Source organism: Hipposideros armiger, unplaced genomic scaffold (assembly GCF_001890085.2).
Source record: "Hipposideros armiger isolate ML-2016 unplaced genomic scaffold, ASM189008v1 scaffold_125, whole genome shotgun sequence".
Classification (NCBI taxonomy): Eukaryota; Metazoa; Chordata; class Mammalia; order Chiroptera; family Hipposideridae; genus Hipposideros; species Hipposideros armiger.
In genome coordinates this window covers 1,815,571-1,826,967 of record NW_017731475.1, presented here as the reverse complement: position 1 = coordinate 1,826,967, position 11,397 = coordinate 1,815,571, and the positions used below count along the sequence as shown (strand labels likewise).

Below are 11,397 nucleotides of genomic sequence, written 5' to 3'. Positions count from 1 at the left end.
ACTGATCTGCCTCGCCCGGGAAGAGCGCATGATGGTGCTAACTTGGGCCAGTGAAGCAACGTCCTCCACAACTAGACTGAAGAACAAAAGGACAGCAACTTGTCTGTTCCCCTTCCCCGAATTCCCCAGCGCTGTTCCCATCCCCCAATTTCCCAATTAAAAAAAAAAAAAAGGATACTAGTCCCTTTAAAAAATAAACAAATAACTTCAGGGACTGGTCAGCCTTTCTCACAGTCCACTTGATGTTTCTTAAAAATCTAGAAGGCACCTTGCTCTAATAAGAACATTTAATTTACCCTGTTGTACTTTGCTGGGAAAATTTCAAAGCAAGTTATATGGCACTGTTTCAGTTTTAAATGAAGTAGTTTGTTGGAGAGATTCGGAAAGAAATGAATAAGGATCTAGTTTTTGCTCCTCTACCCATTTGGAGGCAAGTCTCTCACATACCTCCTTAAGATAAAGAAAATAACTCTCTTTGCTTCCAGGGACTTCTGGAGAATCAATATGATCGTATAAATACAACCCTTTGAATCTCAATAGAAAACTGCTATGCAAATACAAAGTTGCATTATTCCAGTGAATAAATAACCCAACAAGTATGTGAACATATGTGCAAATGCACAATTCATGGGGTAAGGGGTGAAGGTACTGAGAGTTTTTCTAAAACTTACTCTATGATAACACAGAAATCATAGTCACCTTGCCACCTCCCAGAAGAATATAAGACCAATTCTACCGCATCATCAGAAAGACTGACTTTTCTGAATGATTGTCACAAGCACGAAAGTATTTCTAAAATGTGGACAACTTTTTTTTAATGCAGACTTTATAAGTTTGCACTCTGGCATGTAATTATAGAGCAGATTTTTATGATTTATTTTCTATAGTTTAAGGAGATTTGGATTTGCCAAGGGAATCAAAATCAATCAATCCTACTTAAATGTACTTTAGAGAAGATTTCATATAAAATACAATTGCAAATAATGAGATCACAAAATGCAGCATTAATGAAAGATTAGGGCAAAAGGGCCAAAAGTGGGGAAGAATATGTTTGATGACTACACTTCTCAGATTTCCTGGAATATTTCAAATTCCAAATACCCTGTCCCACTCTTGTCATAAACTATTGAAATGACCCAGGGATTTCAATACTCAGCATGCAAGTTAGAATTTTCACAAAGCTTTTTATACCCAAAAGTAATCCAGATGTCCTTTAAAGAGCATGCATTCTGATGATTTGATACAGAATAGGAAGTAAATGTAGGAAACAAATCCAGTAAATACTGAAGCAATGTGAATTTTATAAAAGATATTCATAAATCACATTTAATGATAATTGTTTTTCAAAAGCAGCTCCTGGTATCCAGTGCTCATCTGGCACCCACAGCTAGGCTTGGTGTTTTCCTGCTAAACCTCAACAATTTGAAAGAACACCAATATCAGACAAGACCACTTGGTGACCAAGATGGATCGAGACAAAAACAAGAACACTCTGTAATCGTGTGGAACACAGGCAAATGCATGAACACAAAAATGACTGTCCCCACATTCTGGCTACTATGACTAACTGCTGCTTCTTTACCAACCATAACTTTAGCTTTACAATGTTCTTCATGCCTTCTAGTTAAGAATTAATAAGATATTTAATCACAGAATTACTCACGCTTTCATACAGCATCTAATCCAGAGCAAAGTTTCACTTTCTTGGACCCTCCCTAGAGTCACCTAACACAAAACCAAATCACGCAATATATCCTCTCCGATGCCGTTACTATGAAATCCCACAGTTATGGTATGCATTCTCCATTGTGACAATAAGTAAATAAAGCTAACTTTGTTCAAATACAGGTATATTCTTGTTTTTTTGTTTTTGTTTTTTGACTGAAGGGCACAGTAAGTATAGATGCATTGTATCTCAACAGAGAAAACAAAATATGTTAATTTTGCCATAATAATGTCATTATTTTTTTATATATCATTTCATTTCTTCAAAGGATATAATAACTAAAAATGGGACCAATGGTTTTATGCACCAGCATTCAAGTACTAGCTCTTCCTTCCTTTCTTCTTAATTCTCAAAATAATTGCATTAGAAAACTGTGTGAGTAATTGGAAAATAATCATATACTTTGAAACTAAATAGGAAATAGAAACTGAGTACATGTATGAATTCATACAAAATCATTCACAAAAAGCAAGAAAGGCTGAAATAAATGAAAGGATTGCATGGCTCTATCAAGTCTTTTAAAATCACAAATAATGCACATGATAAATTTTAATTTGAAATTTAACATGTTGCAAAGATGCCACAGAACTCTTATATAAGAGTTAGGTGTAAGCATTGTGTATATTAGCAGAAACAATACACTTAATCCCCCACTTTGAGAAACGAATCTTATATTGATTTGAGGCCTCTTGTCCTATAATTAACCACATTTGATGATTAATATCTGTACCATGTGAAATATTATAGACTACAGTGATAAGTCAGTGCTTCTCAAACTTTAATGTTCATACAAATAACTTGGAGATCTTGTTAAAAAGCAGATCCTGACTCAGTAGATATGGAGCAGGGCCCCAACTTGTACCTTTTTAAGCAATTCCCCAGTGATGCCAATGGTTCTGGTCCAAGGATCATATTCAGTAGCAGAGATATAAAAATTAAATGTTGTAAGGGAAGACTAAGATGTTTCTAGGGCTAATGCTCATGCCTGGCATCATTACCTACTGAACTGTTGTTACAGCCCGTGACAAGCCCCAACACTTCATCCAGAGAAGGTTGGCAGTTGACAGTTGGAGGCTGTCTGGCAGCCTAAGGTTACCCTGGCAGTAGTGAGGCAGCTGAATAATAAATCTGCTTCCTGCTGCATTAGCCACGATTCATACTCCAACAGGGCAAAACCAGAATATTCATCTTATGAAATTAAAGGCAAAAGGAACCCTGCCTTTATTGGTATTTCTTATCTTATCTACCTTTGTGTCTTTGTAACTCAACAATCGTCACTTCCCAATATATTCTCTCCACTCCCCAATGTTTGGCTCAATTCATGCTTTATATGTAATTCATGCCTTGACATTACATTTCCATATGGTTTCCTTGAGGTTTTGGTCAGTTTGCTATTGAATAATCATAGACACCAAAAAACTAGACCTGTTCAAGGGAAACCTTGGGAGGACCCTATGTCTCCTGTTATAACCCAAAAGCTAAGAGATGAAAGGGGCCTAAGACTTCATCTAGTCCAGTGGGCTCCACAGGTGTTTGGTTTGGGACATGTGATGTTCACGAATGATGTGGGACTGCCATAATGTGGCAGGTAAACCATCTCACATGCCCGCAGGCCAGCTGTTTTTTTCATAGTCACTATGCAGGTGTGCCTGTGTAATAGCTAATGGAACTAGAGTCTCAATATGAAACTCTACCCATATTTTGGACTCAGGTGACCTGGATTGCTAAGTGTATTATTGCACACACATTAAGTAATTGGACTAAGTAATTGCACTAGAGTTTCCGGGTCAGTGGCTAGGGGAACCAAAGCTTAGAAAGACCCAATTTGAGGCATCTCCGGATTAGCTGACAATCATAGACAACTTTCAAGTGTTTTCCCACTTGAGAAAACTAGGTGAGAGTATAATAATACACATGCTTACTTCATTTGATGCCATCCTTGTATCTTTTGCTGAGATCTAAGCCCATTACATGTACCAGAGAAAAAATGATTTGACTAAGATCTATGCATCTGAAGACTCATTCTTATTCTTTCTCAAACAAGTCCTCTGCTGGATTCCTTACGGAAAAATTTAACAAAATGTCGGTACATTTAACTTCATTGTATGACCTTCTAACTACTATATTATATGTGCTAAAAAAAAATCACAACTAGAAGGTACACAAAAAATAAAAATACAAACAACTAAAACAAAAATCATGGAAGTAATCACACTAAATTATTTCTGAGGTTTTCTTTTAATTCTCATATGCTTAATATTCTCTTTAGTTGACTGCTAGACATCAAAGAAAAGATGTATAGGAGAAACCTTTTTAATTTAGAAAAATCTATTTTTAAGAGAGGGAAACAATCTCCCTCAATCAGTTTTAGTGGTGGAACACAAGAATTCTCAGGAGAAAAAAAGTCAATTGCCATAATTTACAAAAGAGCAAACTAAGATTGCAAAGAAAAGTAGAGAAAAATAACTAAAATACGTGGTTATTGGGAAAGCCAGAATTGTAACCGAAGTCCATTATTATGTCTTCCCTCTATATCACAATATGCTTAGAGATTTTAGGCCTTAGTAATATCTTGCACATAGTAAGCTCTCAAATATGCCTTTCTGAAAAAGAAGTGAATATATAGGTGCAAGGGAGACGTTCAATTCATACTGCTAAATCAGACCCATGATGATGCTTATTTTTGCTACTACTCTCATGTCACTAAAGAGATCTCAACAGAATCAATGAGCCAATTCGTAGTTCATCTTCTAGCCAAATTTCTAATCATATGTCCAAACATTAAAACACAGACCTTTAAGTCAAATGCAAAACCATTTTGCTTTTGTATTGAGAAAAAAAAAAGAGATTAATGTAAGTATCAAGAATGCATTATAGGGCCGGCCGAGTGGCTGAGTTAAGAGCGCAAGCTCCGAGCAACAGGATCGCCGGTTTGATTCCCTCATGGGCCAGTGAGCTGCTCCCCTAGCTGAACTGCCACTGAGCTGGTGAGAGCACCTGCTCCTAACAACAAGGTTGCTGGTTCGACTCCCGCACAGGAACGTGGGCTACGCCCACTCGCAACTAAGATTGAACACGGTATTTTGAGCTGAGTGGCCATGAGCTGCCGATGGGCAGCCAGATGGCTACTAGACTTGAAGCTGAGCTAGCTGCGCCCTCCACAACAAAGATTGAAGGACAACTTGGCTGTTCCCCTTCCCCAATTCCCCAATACAATTCCCCAATAAAATCTTTAAACAAACAAACAAAAAAGAATGCATTATAGCTTTATCATTTACTACAGACTACATTGGTAATCAACTAAGGAACCTATAAAAATAAAACCTGTAAAATATAAAACCTATAAAAATAAAACCTACAAAAACAAATACTTTTGTACCAATCTACTTTTTAAAATGAATGCAATTACCAGTATGAGGAGGTAGAACTTTGGAACCTTCAGATGTTTTCATTGTAGGTACAATCCATGGCTTTTCACTTGAAGCTAGAGCAAAAAGAAATGAAACTTGTTGAAGATTTTTTGGGGAGGACGAAGAGACAGAAATAGGTTGCTGCTATGATTAAGTGACTATCAGAGGCCTGCAATAAAAAGCACATACTAATCAGATCAAAAGCCATCACATATCCAGAAAAAATCAATATGTGCCTATCCCGAGAGCATTTGATTAATGACTAGAGAGAGACCAGAGTTTGGCACCAAACTCTCAATGTTTTTGAGGACAGAAAACTAACTTAATGGGTTATATGTAAATAACGGACTGATGATTGTTATTAAATTTGTAAAATATCCAATCAGACAAATATAATAGGTTGCTTTTTTTTTTTTTTTTAAACCAAATCAACCACTTGTTTGGCTGAGTTAACAGAATTCATTGGTTCATTCAGGTTTGTAAAGACAGGACCCAGTAAATGTGTCCTGCAGAATTAAGCAATCACCACCCACATCTGAACACCAGATTTCAGGTGCTGTTATTACCCAAGGTGCCCCCAGGTTTCTCAAAAAGGAAGGGTGTTTTTGCCTGCGGAAATTCTGGAAGTCTTTTCGGAGCTGTAATGAAACATAAGAAATGTTATGACTTGAAGTGCAAGTAACAGAGAAAATAATTTTTAAATCTCAAGCTTGCTAAAACACAAAACAAACAAAAATGCAAATTATTCATGTTAAGGAAGGAACTGTTAGTAATAAAGCTTCTTTTTCTATTTTTTATATTCAAGGCACTATATTTGAGGAATTGGGCTCTTCTTTTCCCCTCTATTAAACTAGCTCCCTAATTTCTTCACCTGTGTATAGTGCTCTTAGATATATTTCATTTAAACTCAAATCAAGCACCAAACACATCTGAACTAGAAAATGGCCTTCTAATAGATTTTTAAAATAGAATTTTGGCAACTACATGGCTTTATATTTAACACACCCTCCTCCAACAACTTTTTAAATATTGTACTCTTGAAGAAATTCTAAGAATTTTAAGAAGCAGTCTGTATAAATATAAATATATCTTCTATGTGAAGAGTAACAATTGAATCAAAAGATATTCAGAAAAAATAGAATTTATTCAGTGACACAATGATTTGGAATTAAAAGAATCAAATATAACATCAAAATATGACCACCAAAACAACAACAACAACAACAAAACAACTGAAGGAGTTGTCATAGAGACAAGACTCTTTAGTATCCTAATTAAAATAAAGATTTTTATAACATTTAAAAACTTAATGTTGGAGAGCTTGTTGTTTTATAAGCATGTATCCCTTCTTTCCTGTGAGGAGATAAATTTGAATAAAGTAGCCAAAGGCTTCTTTCAAGCATGCATAAGATTTCTCAAGTAATAAACTGCAGTGTTTAATATTTTTTACCTAGAGTGCTCAGTGGCAATTCAAACCTAGGTATTAGGATAGTTTGCCATGGTTCCGGGGTTCTTTCGCTGAGAACTACAATAAAGAAGAATTCAGTTAGCAATTGCATGAGTTGGGATTTGACATTGTGGCTTAACCATGATCATGTGACACATGCTCATAACAGAGTGTGCACCAGGCAGCTGATGCCTTTCATGGAAATAGCTGGCTTTCCCTGGAAAAGCTTTACACAGAGGTTAAAATTTGAAGGTACACTTCCAAAAGGTGTGGCATGGAAGATCAACATCACAAGTACAAAACAAAATACATGTACATGCTTCTCCTTTTCTTCAGGAGAAGAGAACAAAGCAAGTTAGATTCTCTTGGGCCAAGAAGTAGCTATAACATGCTTGACATGAAATTCTTATTAGAAAGCATGACACTTTTGGGGATTCTCCTTAAGTTTAGTACACACGAGACTTGGAAAAGCCAATCAAAACAAAAAGCACAGACATTGTCAAGACTTCCAGGTTTCCCCCACTCCTCCAAGCTTTGTGGGTTAAAAGGCTGGCATTCTGTTTTTCTGTACATCCCAAGACATTGGTGAAAACAATGTGTAGTTAGCATCTAGCATCCAGAGCTGCTTAGAATATCAGTCAACAGGACCAAGGCATGTTGTTAACTCTTTAATGGAATTGGTCCAAGAAATAGGAAGATTAACTACTGCCCGTAAGGAGGGGAGAGATGGCGGGAAAGTTAAAGTATTGGGTTACTTTTCTATGAGTGCTGGGAGGATTTCTTTTGGTTTGTTTGTTTGTTTTGGAGAAAAAGTTCTTAGAATTACCCAGTGTTGTTTCTGAAATGTCTAACGCACTAGACACAGTGGGTTTAGTGGTTCTTGGAACCGATTCAGGAGTCACTAGAAGGTAAAAAAGACAACTTTACAAATTAAGATAAAATGATGAGGCATCCAAAGACTGTATGACACTTCTTGCCCTTTAGAAATAATAACTGACACTTACATAGCTTATTACTGTTCAAGTTACTTATTCTAAGGACTCCCTGGCTTGTCCCAGGTGCCTGAGCTGAAATTCTTTTCTGGGTTTGGTCCACTTTCCATGTGTTCCAAAAAACATACTGAACTGACTTCCATGAAAGCACTTATCAGATTAATCATAATGTTTTATTTGTCTGCCTTTTCTTTCTCTTTATCTTCAGAGCTTAGCACAATGTCCAGGATATAGTAAGCAAGCCCATGATAAATGTTTATTAAATGAATAAATGGGCACATAAAAGAATGACGCAGGGCAAAAAGGTTTATTTAGAACTATTACATTATAAGATTTCCCTCTTTCAAACTACAGTCAACATGCAAAGGCTGGAACTGGGTTCAAATTATGATAAGGATTCAAATGCTTAGCCACAAGTTTGTTCCAAGTGTTAGATCAAAGGCAAGGATGACGTTGGCTAAATGTGTAGTTTTCAAGAAATAAGAACCAGGATCACTGAGATCTGGGATGAATTGTGAGCTAGAAAATTCCAGACTTTTGCAGGGTAAGGACATGTGATAATGCAATAACACTGAATAATAAGCAATGGTGTTTGACTAAGTGTTTCTGAAGTGGAAAATTCTGAGGAAGATTTGGCAGAAAACTAAGAAATCTGTAGACTCTCCCATGAAATACTGTGCCAAGAGAAAAAAAAAAGTATAATTGGGTAGAATCTTTGGGGCAGAAAAGAACGTGGAGTCATCCACTGGGTCATGCCTATGTTTTTCTCGGTATTGAACAATTATATTGAAATCATAAAATTACCTAGGAATTTCATTTAAATAAATTATTTCAGTATCTTGAATAGGTTCTACCTCTGCCCCAACTTCTGCGAAGGTGAGGGATGGAAGGTCTTCTTGCTCTGTCAGAAACATCCCTACCTGAATAGGTTTCTTAAAGTTATTTTATTTCCTCATCAATTTTTATCTTCTCTGGACCAGTTATCAGTCCAAGAGTTTAGTACAAGGTAAATATCACTAATATTTCAATTTATAGCAATCTTGTGCGTTAAAAAATTCACTTTCAATTGGAGTTACTTTGCTAAATGTGGATTTAAGGGAATTCTTGCCAGATGTTTGTTTCACTGAGTCCTAGATGAGGTGGTATTGCTCTGGCAAAAACTCTGTAGCTCAGAGAATAATATATACCCAGTGGGCTGGACTTGGGCAGCTCATTCATAGAAGAAATGCTGAATATTTTTTTATAGTAACGGCTGACAAACTGCGGGGAAAACGCATACAGCATTTATTCTAGCTGAACTATTATATATTCCCTACATTAGGATTGTTAATCTTCCAGAAATATTGTTGCTGAATAATTCCAGCATACTTTCATAGATCTCAAGCTATGGATTTGTGAAAGATAATGACATTTTGCTAAACTGACCACTTATGAAAGTGAAGAAATGAAAAATGGTCTTATGTCTTCATGTAAAAGGAAAGTACCAAAACCAGGTATTACATTTTAACATAAACATATTTCAGAATGTTGAAGCAATAACTTTCACTTCAAGTGAAAAATACAGTTTCCATATTACATATCAGTTATATGAGTCATCTGTTGTTTTTTGCACCTGTTTTTCCAAACATTAGAATCTCCTATCATTTTGTGCTTATGAGCTACTGGCTCTTCACTGAAAAAAAAAGTATAGGCTTGTCAATCATTTACTATTTGAAAACATATCACTTATTCTCTCAAAGTTAACAACAAGGGGATCACATTACCTGTTATGGGCTGAGCTGGGATTTTTTCTACCTTTGGTGTTTTAGATTCAGCAGGTAATGCTAAGGTTTCATTCTTAGCTAAAAAAAAGTCAGAGAACAAACAATTTACCTCACTTCCTTATAACACAGTGTCCAATATAATTCATTCAAAACAAAATCAAGTAAGAAACTATTTCCAGAATTCTATTTGGCTCTTATCCCTTCCCACCAGGCAGTTAACAAATTTACTGTGCATTTCTACCAGGGATTAGATGACAGTCTTCAGAATTCCTTCTCATTAACCCTAGGTAATTCTTAAGATTTAAGTTGGCAATGGAATGAAAAAAAAAATCAAAACCCAATACTTGGATAATGCTCATGTTATTCTGATTCATAGAGTTTCTGGAAGGCATAGATTGTATTTCAAATACTCCCTGGAGTTTTATATTCAAGTATTACTAATTTAAAAAATTCAATGAATAAAAAATTTCCATTATTATGCATGGTAAAACATGTAATAGGGTATGATACTAAAATTTTAGAAAAGCACAAATAACACACATGGGAAACTAAATTTTTTGAAAATATTTGTGGCAAAAGAATACCAACAGTAATTTATTTGAGTCTTATGTTAACAAAGATATTTTCTTTTGGTCTCTGTAGGAATTCAGTGTAAAGAATATAATCCTTTTTTATCCTTTTTTAGACAACTATTTAGGAGACTTCCTTCTAAAATTTAGGTATTCTTTTTCAAAGAAAGTACATTTTTATACCAGAGTTTCTCGATGATTAAGATATTCTCTATTTTAAATGGATTAACTTGATTCAGCTATTTAGTGCATGCAATCAGTGACCTACTTGTACTATTTTGAAATAGTCTCGTGGCATGAGAGAATTCATTCATCTTTGAGATACCCTGATCATGTCACGTTGAACTGATTATAATCAGGTGGGAATTTTTAGAGCTCTAAGGCTGTACAGGAACTTGGGCTTCTCAACTTTGGCACTATTGACATTTTGGGCTGGATAATTTTTTGTGTTGGGGTCTTTCCTTTGCTATAGGATGTTTAATAACACCCCTGGCCTTTATCCACTGGACTTCACTAGCACTTTCATAGTTGTGGCAACCAAAAATGTCTCCATACATTGCCAAATAATGCCCTGGGGGACAAAACTGCCCTCTGTTGAGAACTATTAGTTTAATATGTTCTCTCAAATCTCTTTGAGGATGCAAATTTTGCAACCTCCTTCTGTAGTTCACATCACTGCTGTAAAGACCATTTTCTTCTTTTCAGTTAACATAGGCACAAAACATGTATTTTCTTCTGATGGACAGACAATTATAAAGTCATCCCTTGCACAATGTTAATAGAAGTCAATCAATTTTTAACCTGTATTACAGAAGCATACAACAGATTCCTACATACAGCTAATTATTTTCAGGAGTGATTTAAAATGCTAGAATAGGTGTCAGAAGCACTCCATACTTGCCATATCTAATAGCCAAGTGTGTGTTCTGGATTCATGTGCGCATGAAGTTGCGCTACTCATTTGCACCACAGAAATGTTTAACACCATTGTTCAAATTAATTTAGCAGAAGGGACTCTATTTCTAGAATAACTAAGAAACAGATCCTGTAGAATTTTATGGAAAATTCTATTTTTAAAATTTCTAAATTTTATCAACATTTTTTCCTGCTTTTTTCATAGTCAGAGTTTTTGTTTAAAACCATTGTGATTGTTAGCACAGGAAAAAACATTCAGATTACAAATTTTTATGAGCTCTGGTCCTGTTATTTTTAGCATGTGACATAGGAAGGTGTGTGTTTTTATTTTTTAAATATAAGATTTTAATGTTTTTCTTTAATGTTCTCTTCTTTTTCAGTGTCCTCTTATCCTTTGGCACACCTTTGCTAATCCTCTCTTACCTGTGTAATATCCTATGTTCTTGGTGGTTCCCTGGCTGAGTAGGACTGACTATCTATCTATCTATCTATCTATCTATCTATCTATCTATCTATCATCTATCTATCTATCATCTATCTATCTATCATCATCTATCTATCTACCTTCTATCTAT

General features: G+C 35.5%; 1 protein-coding gene across 1 annotated transcript in view; it reads right to left on the bottom strand.

Annotated features, from left to right (window-relative positions):
• Positions 1-11,397, bottom strand: part of ABI3BP (ABI family member 3 binding protein) — a 256,944-nt gene that overhangs the window by 118,294 nt on the left and 127,253 nt on the right. The window contains exons 10-14 of the mRNA XM_019648327.1: positions 9,339-9,416; positions 7,410-7,484; positions 6,587-6,661; positions 5,703-5,774; positions 5,136-5,210 (exon numbers count right to left, since the gene is read on the bottom strand). Of these exons, the coding sequence (XP_019503872.1) occupies positions 5,136-5,210; positions 5,703-5,774; positions 6,587-6,661; positions 7,410-7,484; positions 9,339-9,416 (375 nt within the window). The remainder of the gene's footprint in view (positions 1-5,135; positions 5,211-5,702; positions 5,775-6,586; positions 6,662-7,409; positions 7,485-9,338; positions 9,417-11,397) is intronic.